This window comes from Delphinus delphis, chromosome 19 (assembly GCF_949987515.2).
Source record: "Delphinus delphis chromosome 19, mDelDel1.2, whole genome shotgun sequence".
Lineage (NCBI taxonomy): Eukaryota > Metazoa > Chordata > Mammalia > Artiodactyla > Delphinidae > Delphinus > Delphinus delphis.
In genome coordinates, this window is record NC_082701.1 from 11909274 (window position 1) to 11930214 (window position 20941).

The window sequence follows — 20941 nt, forward strand, 5'->3', positions numbered from 1 at the left end:
TGGGTGGGCGGATGGGTGGGTGGGTGGGTGGGTGGATGGTGGGTGGGTGGATGGATGGGTGGATGGATGGGTGGGTGGATGGGTGGGTGGATGGATGGGTGGATGGATGGGTGGATGGATGGATGGTGGATGGGTGGGTGGATGGGTGGGTGGGTGGATGGGTGGGTTGGTGCGTGGATGGATGGATGGGTGGGTGGGTGGATGGGTGGATGGGCGGATGGGTGGGCGGATGGGTGGGTGGGTGGGTGGGTGGATGGGTGGACGGGTGGTCGGATGGGTGGGTGGACGGGTGGGTGGGTGGGTGGGTGGAAACCCGTAAATCAGAAGCTAGGGAGTCAGGCACCATCTCCCTGATTGGAAAGTCATCACCATCCATTCCTCTGCTTCTCTGGCTGTGCCACCATCTTTCCCTGAAAGTCACCCCAAGTACCTGTCTTCCCATCTGCTGAAAACCTTACTTGCAAAAATACCATAGTTTAGAAACTCCCAACGACAGCTTCAGGTAAAACTACATTTTGGGGGTGGATCAGAGCATCCAGAGGCTGCTTCTCCCCGATTTGGTCCCTGCCCTGCCCCCAGAGCCTCTGGCCTGGAGACCAGGGAGCAGCCAGCGCCCTCTGCTTCTGTGCAGCTCAGGGAGGGTCGAGCAGACCCAGCCTCTGAAGCCCGCAGCCTGCTGAGCTGGTGACCCACCGCCCCTCGCCTGGCAGAGCTCACTCCCAAGACCTTGCCCCTGGGGCCCAGCCCCTCCCCACCTCTTTTCTGGGACTCAGGAGGAATGCCTCAAATGGCCAGCCTGGCTTTTAGAACAGCAGGCAGACAGCTGGTTGGCTGAAGTGGGTGGGGAGCTGGGAGGGGCTCTAGGCCCAGTGGGAAGGGTTCTAGGAGCAAAGCTGTCCCAAGGGGAGACAGGCAGGGGCCAGGAGCGCTGTGGGTGACTAAGCAAACCTCCTCCTCACCTTGAGCCCCAGGACTGGGAGCCCCAATTGGAGCTGGAGGGGCTGCAAGGCCTGCTCTCTGCCCGGTCATCTCATGGTGATGAGACAGCCCCGCAAGGGAGGGAACATGGATGGCACACATGTGCTCTGCCCAGGGACCAGGTCAGGCACTCCACCTAGGAGGGGTCAGGCCCAGAGCGGCCCTGCTCGTCTCACTGCTGTATCCAGCTCTGGCCTGGGGTTCTGCGAGCAATCAGCTCTGGCACGAAGGAAGGAAGGAGCCGTCCCGTGCAGATGAGGAAACTGAGCCCCCGGTACCCCAAAGCAGGGGATGCGGGTGCCGGGAGGGCCTGCAGGTCAGCGCTCCTGTGAGCTGCCTCAGGCCCATGGGGCGTCTGCCTATGCCCTCCTGGTGGTTGAGACTGAGAGTGATCGCTGCCGGGACTCACACTAGCGAGAGGCCAAGCCCCAGGGCCTTTCAAGGGCGCAGGAGGGGCTCCACCTGCACTAGGGCCAGCCCTGCGCCTTCCCACAAGTAGGGTGGCGCCTGGGCCAGTAGGAGGGCTGTCCTGGCCAGCGCCGGCTCTCCCCAGCGACCTGGTCCCGGCACCCTCGGCCAGGGCAGCAGCAGCGACGAGTGCCTGGCGGGAGGGCAGCGGGGGAGAGTTCCCAGAGGGGGAGTGTCCCCTCCGCTGCCCTCCCGCTCCCCTGCCCAGACCTTCCAGGAGGGGCCTCCACCCTCCTCGTGGGCAGGGCCTGTCCAGTGCCCATTTCTCACAGGTTCCAGGTTGTCACCTGCAGGGGGTGTCCAGAGTGGGGGAAGGAAGGAGAGGCCCTCAGGGAGGCTGGCCAGTTCTCTAACCATGGAGGGGGCACACAGCAGCCTGTGCAGGGGTCAGGGAGGAGGCTCAGAGCTCCGTCCCCAGGGGCGAGGGGTGCGGTGAGGGGGCACGAGCGTCATGGGGCTCGTCCAGGCCCAGGCTGGAACAGAGGGCCATTCTCTCTGCTTGGGACTGGGGCCTGAGTTGCGGAACCGCAGGGCCAGGCAGGGAACATGGGGGGCAGGCCAAGAGCAAAGCTAGGTCGGGTCACCTCACACCTGGCCCTGAGCAGCCTCCAGCCCCGCCACCCCAGGCCCCAGCCCAGGAGAGACAAATCAGGGTCACACAAAGTATTAAAAGACACCTCTTTACTGTTACGACGTAGCCTCGGTGCTCCACCTGAGGGGGGGCCAGAGCACTTCCCGCCAGGCGCCCTCAGCCTGCTGCTGTCGGCGATCACTTGGCACTCGGGAACGGCCGCCTGCGCTGCTCCAGCAGCTCCTCCAGGTGGTCGGCCCTCTTCATCGCGGCCTGCAACAGGCCGTCCACCCTGGTCAGGCCCGAGCCACCCCCGCTCCCCCAAGGAAGGCCGGCGTGGGGACCCACCTCGTGCTGCTTCCGGAGGCTGCTCACAGCCTCCTCCTTCTTTGCCAGGGCCAGCTTCACCCTGCGGGGGAGCGCACGGTGGGCCTCTGTGCGATGCCCCTGCCGGACCCCCACGCCGGCCTGCAGCTCTGAGTGCAGCAGGGTGGCCGGTGGGGGGCCTCCATCCCCCAAAGAACAGGAGGGGCCACTCCTGCCCACCTTGTCCCGCCCTGCTGACTGCGGCACTGGGCCGCCTGGAGAAGCCAATGACAGGATCTGTGACCCCACGGCTGACCCCGTGTGAATCCACGCCCCTTGGGAAGGGCTCCCTGCTGAGAGGAGGACGAGAAGCCCCCACCACGTGCCTGCGTTGCAGAGCACCCACGGAGGGCAGGCAGGTAGGGACCAGGGAAGGACTGAGGGATCCACGGCGACAGGGGGAGTAGGGGGTGGAGGGTGTCCATCCTTTCTGCATAGCACCCACTCCACCCAGGCCCAGGGGGCTAAGGGCCAGGGAGCTCCTCTCCGGACGCCCACACATAGGGCACCCGCCCTGGCTGGGGTTGGCTGGGCTTCTTCCCAGGCTCTGGGGCCAAGCATCACATAGAGGACGACAGAGCCTCAAACACAGAGCCTGGAGCAGCTGCGGTGATGGGGCCCAGTTCTGCGTCGGCAGGAAGCTGGCAGGAGGGCGCACAGCCTGCTCACCTTCCTGGGCCCAGCGTCCTCTTTGGAGCCACAGGGTCCCGCCTGCCTCCCCCAGCCCTGTGCTCCCCAGGACCCCAGTCGGCCCTGCGGCCCACCTCCCGTGAACCTCCTCCAGCTCCGCCTGCTTCTCCCGCGTGAGCTGCTCCAGCTCCAGCCGCTGGCGGGCCCGCAGCTCGGCCAGCTCGGCCCTGACCTGCCGGTTCTCCTCCTCAGAAGCTGCCAGCCGGTCAGCGAACTCCTGGCGAAGGACCTGGGCCAGGCTGCTGCGCTCGCCAGCCAGCTGCTCATTTACCTGGGGTGGGGTGGCGGGGGGGACGACAGGGATGGCGTGAGGGGACGGCGGGGGCTGGGGGCTGGTGGTCGGCCACCCCTCCCGCCTGCTCACCGCCTTCACATCCGCCAGCTCCTTCTCCTTCTGCCGCACCAGGCCCTGCAGACGCACATTCTCCCCCTCGGCCTCCCCAAGGCGCCCCTTCAGCTCTGCGCACCGTTCCTGGAGCTTCCGCTCCGACTGTTCCAGTTCTGAGAGCTCCGCCTCATACTTATCCCGGAGGCGTTTGACCCTGGGGGCGGGAAAAGCAGGGTCAGAGGCAGCCCCGTTGCCAGTCTCTGGGCCTCGCTCCGGGGTTCTCGGGGCCTCACCGGCTCTCGGCGGCCCGCTCGTTCTCCTCCCTGGCCAGCGTCATGTCGGCCTCCAGCCGGTGGATGACCAGCTCGATCTCCTTGTCCCGGCCTCTCCGGATCTCTTCCTTCAGCTCCCGTTCCCGGTTCAGCAGCCACGCTTCCTGCAGGGGAGGCCCAGGGGGTTTGGGGGGGCCGGCTGAGGTTGGCGGAGGACGAGGGATGGCCACATGGACTCTTGGGAATGCCCTGATGGCAGGGAAGGAGAGGCCTCGCACTACCCCAGGCCCCACCTGTCCTCAGGGGTGGAGGCCACGTCCTGTCATCAGCACCCAGCGTGGGACACAACAGGGGCTTGAGTAAGAACCATTAGCACAGCCTGGTGCTTCTCCCCCGCCAGAGACCTGGGACCAAGGCCACAGAGACCGCGTCTGCTGCCAAACTGACCCTCCTGATACAAGAAGGGACCTCATCTGGTTGCTGAGGGCAGGGCCGGGTGCCCCCAGCTGGGGGCAAGAGCGTCAGTGGGGCAGCCTGTTGGAAGGCAACCTGGAAAGCGCCATTAGGTTTAACATGCCACACCCTTTAACTCAGCAAACAGTCTGGGAACGTGTCCCACAGATACGGGGACCCCTCCATGCGTGGCTGGGGGTGGGGAGTAGCATGGCTGCTGGGCCACTGCTCAGGCTTTGTCCCCAGGCTGATGCCTTGTGTGGCCCCGGGTGCCTGTCCACCACAGCCTCCTTCCAGGACAGGAGAGGTGACACAGCACACCTGGTAAAAGGCATGAGAGGACAAGGAAAAGCCTGCTCCTGCGTGGGCCCCTTACACTGGCTGCAGGTCAGCCTGTCAACTTTGAGAGCAGCTACCTGGGCGAGGGGAGGGTGAGGAATGCCCGCCACCATCAAGTGGGGTTCGCTCCAGCCTCCTGGTCTCTCCCGAGGCCACCTGGAAGCTCACTCAAGTACAGTCAGAATCACACCGCCAGCCCTGGGCAGCCAGAACCCACATGTGCCCGAGGGGAGGCCACAGAGGTGGAGCCTACAAGCCAGCTTTGAAGCCTGGGGTGCCGGGCAGGAGGGGAGAGAGGGAAGGAAGACCCCACCCCCTGCCCCAGCTTCACCCGCCTCCCACCTCCTTCTTGGCGGAGTTGGCCTCCCACATCTGTTTCTCCACCTCCAGCTGGTCCTTCAGGGCCTTCAGTTCCATCTGGGGGCCAGTGACAGGGTGAGAGCAGCCCCCGCTGGCTGCTCCCCACCCAGGGCAGTGTCTGCAAGAGCCTGGATGGGGCCTGCGGTCAAGTTGGGGGTCTGTGGTGAGCTAGCTGGGGAGCCCCGTCACAGGAATCCAGGCTTAGCGTAGCACTCCAAGTGGCTGCCACCCTGGCAGGTGGGCGCTGCTCCTGGCAGTGGCCCCTCTCCACGGGTGGTATGGGTGCTCTGCTGCTGGGCTGGCCTGGGGGGGCGGGGCCCGGGCGGGATGGGGCGGGGCTGACCTGGTGCCTGCGCTCCTGCTCCTCTCTCCCCTTCTCAAACTCGGCCCTCAAGGCCCGGCCCCCTGCCGAGCTGCTCTCCTCCAGCTGCCGCCTCAGCTCGTCCAGCTCTGCCCGCTGCCTGCAGGTGAACAGAGGCCAGTTCTGTCAGGCTGGGCGGGGTGGGGTGGGGCGGGGCTGGGCGGGGCGGGGGCCCTCCCCTCCCCGCGGTACCTGGCGGCCTGCTGGCCCAGCCGCTCCTTCTCCTCGGCCACCTCGTTGTAGAGCCGCCGCCGATGCTGCTGCAGCGCCCGCTGCTCCTGCTCCAGGTGCTGCTCGAAGCTGCGGACACAGGACCCGCTGGAGGTGGGGCCGCCGGAGTGCTGGAGTCCCCGCCCCATCCACCCCAGCCGCCAGCCGGGCACGCCCCTCAGAACTGAACTGTCCAGTACAGCCGCATCCCTCGGTGTCCTACACCGCCCCATTTTCTCTGTCCTCCGAGGGAGGCCACTGCGGAGGAAGTGCTGTTTGCTCCGGGGGGGTCTGCGCACACCCCAGGCCTCACCCCCACCCTCCACGTCCCCAGAGGGCTGGGCCCCTCACCGCTGCTGGGCACGCTCCCACTCCTGACGGCCCAGCGCCTCCTTCTCCCGCTCCAGGTGCTCGCGGAGCTCCTCCGCCTGGCGTCCGTAGCGCTGGGCCGCGCGCTCGTCCGCCTGCAGCAGCTCCACCGCGTGCAGGCTCTTTAGCTTCTTCACCTCCTGCTTGTGCTTGGCGATCAGTTTCTGGATCTCAGGCTCCAGGCCTGGGGGGCGTGGAGGGAGACCGTGCTGCAGGGACCCTCCTCCACCACTGCGGGGGCGCTGCCCCTCGCCCCTCTGTACTGTGGGGGACCCCTGACCTCTACCCACCATGACACCAGGGCTGCAGTCTGGGTAGAGGACCCCCCCACCCCGGGCTCCAGCCCAAAGCACAGCTGAGTCCACCAGTGCCCATGGCATCTCTCCCTGCCCACTGCACCAAGACTCCCTCCTTGGTGCTCTGGCCTGCTGGGTCTCCCACTGGAGGAGGGGGCTCACTGGAGAGGGTGTCCTGGGGCAGGAGGGCCGGGCATGGGCAGGCACAGCTGGGGCTGCCCCATCAGCCCTCAGAGGGATCTCAAAGTGGGAGAGGAGCGACTGTGCCGCCAGCAGGCGGCCCCCACCCCGAACCCCCATATGGCTCGCTCCCCTGGAAGCTGGAGGAGACCAGGAGACCCAGCAAGGGGAGCCCAGCCAAGGGAAGGTGAGGCCCCCCAACCCGGACCGGGCCCTCTGTCTGGACGCTGGTCTGTGGCAAAGCTCGTGTGCCGCCAGCCTCCCTTGCTCCTCCTGGCCTCGAGCCAGCTGGGCCGCATCCCTGAGTCTCACTGCTTCCCAGGAAGCCTCTCCGCCACGTGTGCAATTCGAACTACTGTTCTCACTCGAGACCCCCACGATTACTCCGCCTGAGTGGCAGCTCTGGGCACAGCGGCACCCACCTTTGACCGTGATCTCCTTGATCTTCCGGGTCTTCTCATTGATCCACTTTTCCCTGCGGACTTTTTCCGTGGCGCTCATGAGTTCTTTGAGTTTCTTAATCTCCTACCAGCAAGGAAACAAGAGTCAACAGAGCAGCTGTGCGAAGCGGGAAGATGCAAATGACAGCCCCCTTCTGGCCATCCTCTGGGTTTCAGGAGGCGGCCTTTCAACAGTGACCTCGGGCAGAGCAGGAAGCACCAGGGGCTGCGGGTCGTTGTCTGACGAAAGCCAGGAGTAGTAAGTGGCATCCCTCTGACCAGGGACCAGAGCGGCGGCATGTCCTCGGTCACCTCCTCTGAACCCCACCTCCTCATCTGTGACATGGGAGGGGCCACGCGAGTCCCTCAGTCCCTGCCCCGGGGTGTGCCACCTGCTGGGCTTGCGGGAAGCAGCTCGGAGGTCGGGGAATGAGGCTCCGGGGCCACCTGTCCTGGGGTTCCTCGCACAGGGCCTGCAGGCACAGCAGGCCTGGGGTCAGGTGTCAGGAGGGCGAGGGGCTCACCAGCTCGTGCTGCTCCCGCATCTGGGCCTCCTTGTCCTTGAGCCTCTGGTCCCCCTGCTTCAGCTCGGCCACCAGGGCCTCACACTTCTCACCCAGAGCCTTCTTGTCTTCGATCAACTGCGACCAGGGGCGGAGGTGAAGCTGCTGCCCCACGAGGCCAGGAGATCCCGCCTCCCCTCACCCGGGGGCCAGCGCACCAAATCCCCAAACACCCCGCTGCTCCTGGGTCTGTGCGGGACCCTGGGTCTGGGAGGGTGTGCACACATGGACAAGGGGCTGCAGCTGCCCCCGGCCCTCAAGCCCCCTGAGACCTGGCTGGTGTCAGCAGAGCTCAGGCAGGGACGGTGCCTTGGCCACAAGCCCTCCACTGTGGCCACATCAGGAGCTTCCTGGAATGGGGGTCATTCTTTTGACCCCGTCACCTGGCCTGTGGAGAAGGGCCTGCCTGTCGCCTGCCAAGGGGTCTCTGTGAAGCCCCAGGATGGCACCCAGCCTCACTGAGGGCTCCAGGCAGACCCCCAATTTGGAGACACCTATGACCACCAGGCAGAGTGTCGCTAATGATCACGGGAGGCCGCTCGGTTCCTCTGGGCGCCTGCCTCTCTTCAAAGACCCCGCACCAGAGTTTTCCTCAGAAAAGGACCCGATGGGGGGGCTTGACTGAACACAGCGTGGGGCTGAAGCTTCCACCACCCTGTCAAGGGAGCTCTGGCTGCCCCACCAGCCCCAGCAGACCAGGAGTGGCCTCCCCGGGACACGGACGGTCTGGAAGGCACAGGAAAGTTCAGGGTGTGTCCTGCTGGACGCCTCCCACCAGGCCCCCAGAGGACCAAGCGGTCCTCTGAGTGATCCCACATGCCTGGACCCCACCCTGGATGTGCTCTGCCCAGCAGCTCCTGCTGCCCGCCCACCATGCTGGGCTGGGGAGCACGGCCATGGGTGGGGGGAGGATTATGGCTGGGGGGAGCATCGCTGGGGGCTGGTGAGCAGCACCCAGTGGGGCTGGTGTGCACAGACAGGACCAGCCCTGGTCCCCACAGGGGAAGATGCTGCCCGTTTCTACAGAAGGAGAAGGAGACCCACAGGGGAGGCCAATGGCTCCAGAAATCTCCATGAGGCCCGAGCTGGTCGGGAACCCAGTCCCGTTCTCTTCCCTGACTGCTCAGGTCCTGATAGCCCTGCCCTCAAGCCCCGCCTCCCAGGCGGCAGCACCTGGTCGATGAAGGACAGGTGCCGCTGTATGGTGGCCTCGTAGTGCTCCTTCTGCTGCCGCAGCTGCCGACCCAGCTCCTTCTCCGTCTCTTTGACCCGCCGGATGGTGAGGTCGCGCTGCTGCGCCTGTGGGGGGTGCGGGAGATGAGACAGAGATGAGGCCCTCAGGGGGCAGGCCGGGCACTTGCTCCAGCTGGGGACATGGGGACGGAGGCAGTGCTGGTGGCGACGTTACCAGCGCCCTCTGCAACAGCACCATCGCCTGCTTCTTCTCCTCCACTTCCAGCTGCAGCCGCATCACCGATGTGCTGACCTCGGACGCAGGCTCCAGGCGCCCCAGCCCCTCCTCCGGCACGGGCCCCTGGAGACCCCTCCACACCTGGGGGGCCGAGGCCGGCGGGCCCTGCCCAGACTTCTCCATCTCATCCAGGAAGCTCATGATACTCTGCAGCTTGGCCTCCGAAAGCAGGGGCCCGTTCTCGCGGGGGCAAGCAGCCACACTCAGCTTCCCAAATTTCTCCAGGTTGTCGGCTGTCAGGGAGCTGGAATCGTCCTCCTGCGGGGGGCGGGGGCGCAGCGGAAGACTCTGGGCTGGCCTTCTAGGAGCTGCTCAGGGCCCCCTGGGGCAGGGGAGGGCCTGGTCTGGAGGGAGGGCCTCTCGGGCTGCCCAGACCCTGGCAGGGCATCCATCACCTGGGGGCACCACTGGCAGAGAGGTGGTGCCCACCCCATCTCCACCCCTGGGTTATTCTGGGGGTCCTAAACCTTAGTGAGCCCGGGGATGACAGGGGGGTTCAACAAGGTCCCATCTGGCCCTCGTTAGCATCCTGACTAGAGCAGGGAGGAGCCCGGTGGACTTCCCTGGCCCCCAAAGTGCCCCTGTGACCACGTGGACAGTGGCAAGGCCCACGGTCACCTCGTCAGTCCAGGCGTATTTGTCCTTGTGGTAGGCCTGGGGGCGGGGCAGCGGCTCAGGCTCCTGCTCCAGCAGCTTCAGCGTGTCCAGCAGCTCGTCCAGGGTTGCCCTGGACTTGGCCCTGCTCCCAGCAGGGCCCAAAGCTTCCAGGCCCTCGCCAGCCACGTCCTGGGAGCTGGCATCCTGCAGCAGATGGGCCATTAGAGGCAGAGACCACCAGAGAACGGTGTGGGGAGAGGCCGGGGTGAGGCTTCCTCCACACGGGTGCCTGCCCGCTCAGCCACAGGGACTGGGCTTGCCCCCCAACCCACCTCCAGGGAAACAAAAAGGGCGGCCGAGTGAGATGGGTCTGGACCTGGCCTCCTCGTCCCTCAGGCTGGAGGCACTGGCCAACACCTAACCTCTGAGCTTCCAGCTCTCTTCTGTGGGTCTGCACAGGCTCCACCCCAGTGTCCATGAAGACCCAGTGGGATTCCAGAGCAACCACTGAGACCCCAGCCCTCCGCTGGAGTGACAAGACCCATCCTGGGTGGCCTTTCCTGGTGTGAGTGACCCCACAGCCGGGGAAGGGCAGGGAAAGGGCAAGCACAGATGCACCCCAGAGCTGAAGCCGGGCAGGGAGGGCAGGAAGGGCTGTGCCGAGACCTGAGGCTTGTCCTCTGGAAGCTGCCGGGGCTCTGGCGACGAGTCGCGGGCAGGCTGGCAGGGGTCCTCCGGGCCCGCAGTGCAGAGGCCAGCCCCTGCACAAAGGAACGCAGCGTCAGCCCACCTGGGGGCAGCGAACGCGGGGGAGCCCTTGGGAAGAGGCCAGGGAAGGGGGATGCAGGCCTGGGACAGCACGTGCCACAGTGGACCGCATGGAACAGCGGGGACAATGGAGAGCCCTGACCTCCCGGGGCGAGAGGTCAGGTAGCTGGTGCAGCTGCTCTGTAGGGACCCTGTGTCCAGCTCCAGAGTAACTGGGGCACAGGTGGAGGAGCAGGGCCTGGCGTCTGCTGAGAACGACGCCCCTCCTCCACGGATGGAAGCCACAAACAGGGCAGTGGCACAGGGGGCCAGAGGACACTGGCAGAGGCCACACCTCCTTCTCAGCCACGGGCCTCCCTGAGGGAAGGGGATGGAGAGGTCTGGGCATGGGGTGTCCGCCTTCAGGGATGGCTGCAGCTGGGGTCACCATACCCGGGGTGCCTGTACATAGAGCTGGAGGCAGAGGTGGGCAGGTGGCAGGGCAGCCTCCGGGCTCTCAGACCTGCTCACCAGTGTTATTGGCCTTGCGGGTCTGCTGGGCGGCGCTCCCCGGCCTCAGGCTTGGCTCCTGGGTGGTCTGGGGCTTCCCCGGCTCCCCCGGCCCCTTCAGCAGCCCAAGGTCAGCGTTACCTGACTTCTGGGCTCGCTTCTGCTGCAGTTCCTGCCGTGGGGAGCACCTGTGAGCAACCCCGCCCAGGGGAGAGGGCGGCTCCTTGTCCTCCCCAAGCCGTGCTGCCCAAGGCCCCACACCCAGGGACTCAGGGAAGGGGGCGGCGGGGCCCCCAGGAGCGCAGTGGTGCTCTCGGCACCCGGGGGTCCTGCCTTAGCACCGGGCTCCCCATGTGGCTCAGGTCACCCCTCACCTGGATGGCTGCCCTCCGGGCCTGGCGCGCCTTCTCCTCCCGGGCCTTCCTCCTGGCCACCTCCTTCTGTTGGTGCCGGTCCAGGAGGGTCCCCTCTCCTAGCCGCTGCCGCTGCCCCTGCAGAAGCCGAGCCATGGTGGGTTTCACTGGGAAGATGGGGTTGCCCCATCCTGCCATTTCTCTGCCCCACAGAGGACAAGCCCCCCCTCTTCCAGGTGGCCAGCGGCTCCTGCAGGTGGGAGATGGCTCTGCATCCCAGCCAGAAACCCTCCCCACCTTTCAGCAGGGGTGACCTGGCACCCAGGCCCTGCCAACCGAGTGACTCAGGAGGGAGGAAGCTGGGCCCCCAGATGGGGGGGACCCATGGGGCAATTCTAGGTTCAACCCCACTGGTCCGAGAAACCCTGCCATATAGCTGGACCCCTGGGATTCTCGCCCGTGCCCTCAAGGTATGGCTCACACACCCACGCTGACCTCTTGCTTGGACGCCAGCAGGTGCTCCAGGCAGGCGGCTCCAGCTCGGCGCCGTTGCACTTGATGTCGGTACCAGCGCTGGATGGTGATGGCGGCCTGGTTCACCTGGTGGATAAACCTGCCAGAAAGTGGGGCTCAGGATGGAGGCGGCTGAGCCAAGGCCTCCCTCCCCGGGTCTCCAGAAGGCCCGGCAGGCAGAGAAGCCGGCGGCTGTGCACGTGGCCCTTCTTCAGGTGCCAGCGTTCCCCAGGGAAATGGAAATGCTCACCCACACAGGCTATTCACAGTTGCTAGAAACAGAAAGTAACCCGAAGGCCCACCACCTACGGGTGAGCACCGTGTGCTCCTGGCAGCGACATCACTCACAGACAAACAGCAACAAACCAGGGACTCTGCGGGCCAGGCACAGGAGGCTACAGGCCAGTGCTCTAGTCAGGGCCCGCTAGGGAAGGCAAGCGGCAGGGGACAGGCTGGTGTGGCCAGGGTCTCGGCCGGAAGGGGCTGGGCGAGAGGCATGCGAGGGGATCCCAGGGGGTGACATCATTCCGTCTGCACGTGCATCAAACTCATAGACCTGTGCCCTAAAGGGGGCGTGTGTTGTTGTACGTAAACTATACTCAGTAAAGCGGGTTAAACCCAAAGCCTTCACCTTGGCTCTCAGGGACACTTTGTTGATTCACTCAGCAAAGGTGCTAATGGACCATCTAGGATGTGAGCAGTCACCGGCCGTGGGACATGCACGCAGAGGGGAGCCCTGGCGGGGACCCCCGGGCCTCACCCAGCTCGTCCCGCTTGCCCACTTCCAGGGCCCAGTCCCAAGTTCTACTGGGACAGCAGGGGTGACTGCTCAGCCAGGTGAGGCTCTCAAAGCCCAGCCTCTGATCGCTAAGTGGTTCCTGACGGGGCACAACGTCACAGACCTGGGGCTGCAGCAAAAGGTCCCACCACGCCCACCCTCCGCGCTCGCCTGGGGCAAGATTCTAGGGGCGGCTCCATCAGTTGTTTGGAGTTTTTCAGTTTTATATCTTCTTTCTGCTTAATGTTTTTTTAACTAACAGTTTTACTGAGGTATGGTTTACATACTTATAAAATTCACCCATTTTGAGTACACGATTCAATGACTTTTAGTAAATTTACAGAGTTGTAGGACCGCCAGCTTGACCCGGTTTGAGAACGTTTCCGTCGCCACCCAAAGCACTCCCCTGGCCCCAGGCAGCCACCGCTCTAATTTCTGTTTCTGCAGATTTGCCTTTCTTGACGTTTTATATAAAAAGAATTGTACGTGTGGTCTTTTCAGCCTATATATCTTAAAACAACTCTTAAATGGAAATTTCTCCCACTGGTACCTCCGGGCTCCTCCCAGCCCCAGCTGCGGTCACCTCTCAGCCTCCTCCTCGGTCACCTCCTTCCGTCTGAGCTGGCCGGCGGTGCCCCCCGAGTTGTTCTGGACCGTGTGGTTGCTACGGGCCGCGTTCTTTTGCGGCTTCCCGAGGCTGCTGCCCTCGCCCTCGTCCGTGGCTGCCTTGATGATGTTGCTGACCGGGAGGGCAGAGAAAGGCTCACAGCCTCCTGACAGGGCCCCCATCTCCTGGCCCCCGGGGGACGGCTCTGCCCGCAGCCCGGGGAGGTGCCTCGGCCTGGTCCTGGGGCCTTGGGCCTGGCAGGAGGCACCCACAGATCCTGTTCCCTGTTCTGACTTGCTGGTCATTGCCCGGGTCACCTACTCTGCCCCCACCAGAGCCCGTCTGGTGGCACCCAGGGTTAATGGGCACTGCATTTAAAACAGCAGAAAGGTCTCAAATGTTACAGGATCCCAGAGCCAGATGGTGACTCAAGACACCCATGGGCCGTCCCTGACCTGAGCACACTATACAGCGGATGTAGGGGTGACGGACTAGGGGCTGCTCTGCTCAGCTCAGCTCAGCCCTGCTTGAGACCCTCCTTGGCTTTGGTCTTAGCCGGGGACCGGAGACTCAGGGGGTGGCTGCGGCTTCCTCGGCAGGACCTCAGGCTGGAGTGAGCCCGGGCCCACCTGTGTGGCCCAGGTTGTGCACCGTGCAAGGCTGGAGCCAGGGCCTTACTTGAGGGAGGGAGCCATGTGGTTGGAGCTCTTGGGAGGCGGCACCTTCTCCGAGGGGGTGTAGTGGTTGTGCACCATGGTGGTGACGCAGTTGCCCACGGCGCCCTTGTTGCTCCTGCCAGGAGAGACCGGGGCAGGGGGGTCAGGCTCTGGGAAACACCCCCGAGTCGTGCTGCTGATGCCAGGGCTCACTGTGGCATCGTCTCAGCGTCCCTGCCGGTGGGGCCCTTCTTGGGACCCGAGAAAGCTCCGCCAGGGCATTCCACCGAGCAGAACCCAAGGTCTGAGGGTGAAAACTGCGGCCCCTGACTTCGGACATGCCTGCGACAGGGTGGGGGAACGGTCACAGACCAGTCAACAGAGAAAGGAGCTCCCCTGCCAGCTACATGTGATGGATGGAATACACACTGTTTTCTCTCTGCCCCTCTCAAACCCGCCAGAAGGAATAAAAAATGTACAAACACACAAGGATGAGAAGACGAGACAGCGGCAAAGAGATGTCCACAAAGTTCTTGAGGACGAGGAACAGAGGGCCCAGCGGTGACTGACTCGCAAAGTGAGTGAGGGGAAACCTGGGTGCCGCAGGGGCCATGAGGTGGCTGGTCTGCACCCCAGAATCCAGGGAGGTGCGGGAAGCAAGGGCACCTGGCTCTTCCAAAGCAGCAGCTGCGCCTGCACCCCCTTCCTCACTGAGCATCAGGCCAAGCCCGCCCTGCCCCACCCCTCCTCCTGCAGAAGACAAGCAGCTAGGTCTCCAGGTGAGAGTCTGTGCACTGGACCAGGACACCCCCAGCCCTTTCCTGCCAGCCCGCAAATAACCCCACGGGGGAGACAGGAGGATCTCTCCCTGGAGACACTGGGCAGCCCCAGCAGAAAAGTCCCAGACGCAGACAGGTGGGGAGCCCCCAGCACAGCAGCCTGGTCCCCACACAATCACCCCAAAGTGAAGCCTCCAGGCAACTTTTAGGGCCTCCCTCTTAAATTCTGACAGAGCCAGTATTCCAGACATTTGGGGAAAGTCCCACATGTAAAAACTCAACAAACAGAATATGATGGAAATAAGGCCAAGCAAAGAACAGGACATTTCAACAAATGTACACTCAGTGCCAGGCTGTGCTGATAAATCTTTAACAGCCAAGTCTCTAGAGAGAAAAGCTCTTATCTGCAGCATCTGCCACTGTCAGTGACAATAGTTCCCACCATGGCTGATTTCAGACACCCTGGAACCAGAGCCGGGCAGAGGAGGACAGTCGGCCTAGTGAGCCGGTGCCGGCAGCTCCAGCCGCCGCTGCGTGGAATCCTCAAACACGTGAGAGACGAAACAAGAACAAGATGCTACGAAAGAGGAAGGATGGAGAGACACTCGAGAACAAGAGGAGCTACAGGAGAAGAAACAGAGCGAGCAAAGGGTTGAAATACACAGTTAAGTGCATCTATCAGAAAGCAGATCCCAAAGCTGAAGAGGAAGAAAAGGGAAGACGCCAACTTTGTAGAACCAGCCCAGGAGGCCCAACGTGCAAATAACCGCAGTCGCAGAAAGAACGGGAAAAAGAAAAGGGAGAAAACTGTCAAAGAAATGACAAGAGGAAATTTCCTAGGACCGAACAGCACAAGTGTGCACATGGACCAGCCACCAAAGCCCAGTGTGATGAGTGAAAGAAGCACGTCGAAGGCCTGGCCCTGGGACCTTCCACAACAGAGAAATGAGAAGATGACTCAAACTGCTTCTAGAGGGAGGAAAACAGACACGTGAAAGGACTGGGGATCAGGAAGGCAGTGAATTCACAACAGCTCTCCACGGAAACTGAGCAATTGCTTCAAGATGTCAGGAAGGCTTTCCAATCTAGAACTCAGCGCCAGCCAAACTCTCAGTCGGTGGAACGGTCACGGCATGTTCAGGCACACGTGGTCTTAGAAACTTTACCTCCCACACATCCTTCCCGAGGAATCTACGGGAGGATGTGCTCCCCGAGAGATGGAGGAAACGGAGGGCCTACCAGGAGGGAGGGGGTAGCAGAGGGAGGCCAGCTCGGACCCAGGCAAGAGAAGACAGGGCTCCGAGAGGTTTCTCTGGAGGAAGGTGGACAGGCAGGGCACCTGCTGGCCTGCTGGAGGGGAGTTCTAAGGTTCTCTTGCCAAGTCTGGGAGAAGAAGTGACCCACACACAGACGACGAACCAAGGAGGAAAACAAGAGATCATTTTTAACTCCGGTAAAAACAAAAGTGTGCCCCAAACATCAACAACGTCTCTTGAGCAGATTCTGCTCTGAGGTTCACATCCTGGATTCCTCAATCCTCCTGACTCTGAGGGGCAAACACAACCATTATCCCCTTGGTATAAATGAGGATCCTGGGGCCCAGGAGGGTTAAGCAACCTGCCCACAGAAATGTTCCAAGGCACCCTGGTCCAGACACAAGTAAGACAAAGCGGCCACCCCCGGGAGCTCTGGGTGGGCAGGGCCGTGTGGCCCTGCAGCCGGCGCACCTGTTGTTGGCGGTAAAGTTGGGGGCCAGGGGCACCGTGCACTCTCTCCTCCGTGGGCCCACCGGCACGTCGAGGGTGCCAGGACTCTGGGCATCAGGTGGCAAGGTGAAGGCCCTGGGCTGGTCATCCTGCACATAGACGACAGCCTGTGACCTCGCTGCACACGCCACTGACACAGGGCCCCTGCCCTGCCCCCACTGTCCCACACACACATGGGGAGCGGTGGGATGGCCTAAGGGCTGGGACATTCTTTGCTGCTCCTTCTTACGTTGACCGCTGTGGTCAAAGCTGGCTAACTAACACTGATGCTCCCCACCCCCTGCTGGCCCACCCTGCAGGGGCAGCGAGAACGAAGCCGGAACCAGGTGTCACTCCCAACGGACATGGGCCGCGTGACGTCCTGTCCGCTCAGCTCAGCTGCAGCCTCACCAGGACATTCCACGTGGCTCCCTTCTCGCTGGAAGCTTTGCTCAGACCGGCAGGCCTCTTTCTCCCACCGGGGCTGCCCTCGAAGAGTGTCAGGAAGTCCGGGGGCTCTTCTGGCCTGTGTCACAGAGAGGACAGCAAGCAGGGATAGTCACTGGGCCCGGGGAGCCCAGCTCCAGGAACCCGGACAGGGGTCATCTTACGAGGGGACAGGAGGGACCAGGTCACCGGTGGGGACTCCTGCTCCCCAGCCCACAGCATAAAATATCATTTGTCAGCCCCGATCTGACAACCGCGCCTGGAAGAGGTGCTCACACCTGTCCTGTGGCCACCACAACACCTCAGGGAAAGCGCAGCAAGGACAAAGAAGAGGTGCAGGCAGGGGGATGGTGGCCTTGAGGTCCACATCCCTGCGCAGGAAATGACGGGCCAAGACTCATCCCACCCGCCCCGCCCAGGGCTGGCCCCCCGTCCAGCCAGCGCTCACACCAGTGAAGCTGGGAGAAGGGCTAACAGAGGGAGGAGAGAGCAGGCCGGGGGTACCTGAGGGGTCAGAGGTTACCTTAGGGGGCCAGGCCATGCCTGGTTGGCTTGTGGCTGGTTGACCTGCGTGGCACTGTTAGATCTGCGAAGGTTGCTGATGGCCCGGGAGCCTCCGGGCCCTGGGGCCTCCTGCCAAAAGGAGGGAAGCAACCAACCATGTGGCCAAGGTTTTAGACCCTCGCCAGTCCACGCGGCACCAGGCTAGGCGTGGACACAGATTTAGGGAGAGGCCCTCCTGGGTCACACGTAGACAGGTGGGCAGGGGAGCAGCATGGGGGTCCTGGGTTTGACCTGCTGAGCGGGGGCAGGTCCTCGGCCTCTCACACGAAGTGGGAGCTCCTCACCCCTGGCAGATGGAAGGTCCGAGAGGAAGCGTGTGAGGCCCGCCCAGGAGCCGCAACAAAGGCTGGCCATACTCCTCATCACCTTCTAACCAACGAGCCTGGCCGCTCACTCCCCCTGCAGCTCTCGTCCCGCAGCTCCCGTGGCCATCCTGCTGCCCGCCTGCCCTGCCCTGCCTGGTATCTCAAGGCCACCAGGAGCTCCTCCTTCCCCACACATCAACCCCGTTTACAGAGGAATCACACAAATCCAAATGTTGCTGGAACAGGAGGGACAGAGGGCTTGGTGCCGGCAGGATCTAGGCTCTGCCCGGGGCCAGCCGACCCCAGTCTTGACCTCTTGGTGAGTCAGCTCCCTGGTCTCCAAGCCGGAGTCCTTCCTGCCCCGGGGTGGCCCCAGGGATGCACCGGATGATGGACATGAAGGTGCCTGCTGAGGTGTGGAGCTTACCCAGGAGTCAGACGCCACCCCGAGGTAGGGGGCCCTGGACACCCCTGGACCTGAGGCCCAGCCCTACCACTCACCAGCATCTTCCTCCTTGGCTCGCTGCCAGCGACCACAGAGATGGAGCGGGCGATGGGCTTGGCGGTGGAGGCACTGTTGGGACGCCGGGACATGGGCGGAGGGAGGCCTGTCAGACTCAGGTCCATGCTTTCCGGGCTGCCCTCGGGAGGGCCGGAGGGGCCGCTGAGGGCCCTGGAGCCTTTCATGGTGGACAAGTAGGCCCTGAGCAAGGAAGAAGGGATGCGAGGAGGTGTCCTCCGAGGAACCAGATGCGCACACATAACCTCTGGCCCGGCCGCAGGGGCCCAGGGCGCCTGAGTCTGCCTGCCACCCAGCTCCCCAGAAGCCTGCCACGCCCACCACCCTCCTCACTGGGTGGCCATCTCCTCATCAGGAGCAGAAGCGAGTGACAGAGTGGGACCCCGAGCACAAACGGCTAAAGGAGGGCCTCCTGGGGTCAAGACGACCTTCCCCGGAGGGGCACTGCTGGGGGTGGCTGGGGGCTGCGGCAGTCATGGCTGTGAGCCCCCACCCTGTGGCAGGTACTCCACCCGCCTGGGCCACATATGCCTCACCTGTAAAATGGGCCTTTAAAAGTGCCTCCCCAGGGGTTATCATGAGGCTCAGACAAGACGGCTGTGAGGCTGGCACGTGGTGAGCACCCCACAGGCGATATTCTAACTGGGGTTAGGGCCCCCAAACTTATCTGACCACAGAACCCCCTCCATCTCCTCAGAACCACCCAGAATATCCACGAGCTCCTGGGAGGCAGCATCTGCTCTCGTGTCCAGGTTCCCCTCCTCCCCTCCTAGGTTGGCCACCTCTGCAGCGGCCCGTGTTGGCCCTTCCTCTTCCGACTGCTCAGCCCTGGGCCTCTCTCTTCGTCCCGGGGGACTGCCTCTGGCCTCCTGGCTTCAAACACCATCCATGGGCTGCCGGTTCCCACAGGTATACCTCCCGCCCCCCGTCCCCTAGTTCCCAACTTAGCTAACCACGCAGCCCCTGGCACCTCAGACCCAAGCGGACTCCTGACCACCACCTCCAGCACCCTTCCCTGGAGGGCATTTTCTGAAACCGGCTCAGACCGAAGATCCAGGTCTCGTCCCGACATCCTCCCCCTCACCTCCACACCTGCCCCCTCAGCAACCCAGCCGATGCCCCTTCCCCGTCAGTCCCTTCCCTCCACAACCCCCATCTGAGCCCCCATCTCCTCAAACTGGACAACCGCAGCAGCCCCTCCTCTGGCCCTGCCTGGCCGGCCCAGCCCCTCCCCGCAGGGCAGCCACAGCTGATCTTTCTGAACCGGGTCTCAGATCAGGCTATGCCCCCAGTGAAGACCCTCCGAGGACTCCCAGGCAGGGAGAATAAAGTCCACATGCCTAATGCCCCTCAGACCTGACCCTAACCTCTGTAACCTCCTCACTGCCTCCCTTTTCCCTCCTCAATCTGCTTGAGACCCTTCCCTGGGATGTCACGAGGCCCCCCTTTCACTCAGAGGGCTGCCTGTCGCTGTCACTTTTCATTCCCTCATCCTGCTTCATTCTTCTTCACTTGACCACCTGCGCACACAGGTTGGTCTGTGCACTGCCTGACGCCCTCGTAAGAATGTAAGGTCCATGAGCGTGGGGACCATGCAGCCCCAGAACCCGGCACGTGGCAGGTGTTCAGGTAATAAGAGGGGGTGAGCGGCACCAGGAATGACCAGAGAGGAATGAGCACAGCCCTCTGTGCCAGGGAGGACTCTGGTGGGCCAGCGGGCACACACCATCGTCCCCCAAGGTCAGCACTGCAGCCTCCTTCAGCCCCAACACCCACAGCAGAGGCTTTGCCCCTGCTCTCCAGCGTGAGGGCAGAGGCTGTCCCTGCCACTCACCAGGCCAGTGTCCTCAGTTATGCATTTCCGGTCGGGTCCTGGGAGTGAAATTTAACACCCTCCTCTCCTTGAGGCACTGGCCACACCCACGTGGACCCAGGCTGGCCCACTCAAGGAGCCTGCAGGGCTCTGGGATGGTAAACACCGCCTCTACGTGGAAACCTCCAGGCCAGACCTCACCTTGCATATAGAGGTGTCCCTCCCAGGACCTGAAGGTGGGTGTCCAGAGTCTCTGCCTGGACCCCTCAAGATGGGCTGTCCCAGGACCCCAGGCAGCTTCTCTGCCCGGCACCTCCCCATCTCTCTGCGGTTTGGTTCAAGGTGGTAAGACCGGACTGCTGCTGACTGGTTTCCACCCCATCCTCCTGGGAAGGCAGGAGGAGCTCAATGGCCCTGGGGCATGAGCCCCTCCTCACCTGTGCGGGGGCACCGATGGGCCCTCACCTGCACCCTCCCCCTCATCTGGGCAGACCCCTTTACCCGCATAAGGACCCCCCCCCCCGGTCACCTGCGTGGACCCCCTCACCTGTGCGAGGGCCAGACCCCTTCACTTGCGCTGGCCTCCGCATCTGGGCGGGCCCAGGACCACCTCACCTGCGCGGGGACGCCCTCATCAGAACGAGGCCCCACTCACCTGCACGTTCCACCTCACCTGCGCAGCCCGGGATGCCCCTCCCTGCGCGGTCCAGGAACCCTCTCACCTGCGCGGGCCCCATCATCTGCGCAGGCCCTGGACCCCCCTTCACCTGCGAGGGCAACCCCACCAGCACAGGGATCCCCTCACCTGCGCGGGTCGGGCCTGGGACTCTGGGCCTGCGGGGCCGAACGGCGAGGGGTGCGCGGGGCCCTCCAGGCGGGGACCGGCGGAGCCCAGGCTTCGGGCCGGCGACTTCACGCCCCCGGCCCCGGCGCTGACTCCGAGGCCCGGTGACAATGAAACGGCCGGGAAGCCGGGCGAGCAGCCGCAGCTAGCAACCAGCAAACAGCCTAGCACCTCCTCCCCGTCCGTCACGGAGGCCCGCCTTTCCTGCCCGCGCCGCTTTCGAATTGGCCCTCCGGCCGCCCGCTCCGGACATCCCGGGAGCTCATTGGGCCGCTCGGCTGTCCTTCGGGAAGTTCAGGCGTGGGAGGAGCAGCAGAGAGCTGGGAGCCCGTGGTGGCGGCGGGCTGCCGATTGGACTTGGCTGCGGGAGGCGGGGTCTCAGCAGACGTGGGGGCGGGTCCTGGGCGGGGCCTGTGGGGAGGGATGGGGGAGGAGGAGTAAGGGGCGG

The 20941-nt window shown here is 63.9% G+C and overlaps 1 protein-coding gene across 1 annotated transcript; it reads right to left on the reverse strand.

The window, feature by feature from the left end:
- Nucleotides 1–2126: 2126 nt before the first annotated feature.
- CEP131 (centrosomal protein 131) lies at nucleotides 2127–20635 on the reverse strand. The gene is made up of 25 exons (XM_059998015.1): nucleotides 20455–20635; nucleotides 17818–18019; nucleotides 16971–17080; nucleotides 16412–16526; nucleotides 15983–16110; nucleotides 13499–13612; nucleotides 12797–12952; nucleotides 11418–11535; nucleotides 10944–11060; nucleotides 10591–10741; nucleotides 9979–10073; nucleotides 9334–9516; nucleotides 8653–8973; nucleotides 8418–8543; nucleotides 7206–7322; nucleotides 6664–6766; nucleotides 5748–5949; nucleotides 5379–5486; nucleotides 5169–5286; nucleotides 4808–4882; nucleotides 3695–3837; nucleotides 3438–3615; nucleotides 3148–3344; nucleotides 2366–2426; nucleotides 2127–2290 (listed from the first exon to the last, which is right to left on the reverse strand). The coding sequence occupies exons 2-25, from the start codon at nucleotides 18001–18003 to the stop codon at nucleotides 2216–2218; spliced, it is 3297 nt and encodes a 1098-aa protein (XP_059853998.1). The 5' UTR covers nucleotides 18004–18019; nucleotides 20455–20635; the 3' UTR covers nucleotides 2127–2215.
- Nucleotides 20636–20941: the final 306 nt, after the last annotated feature.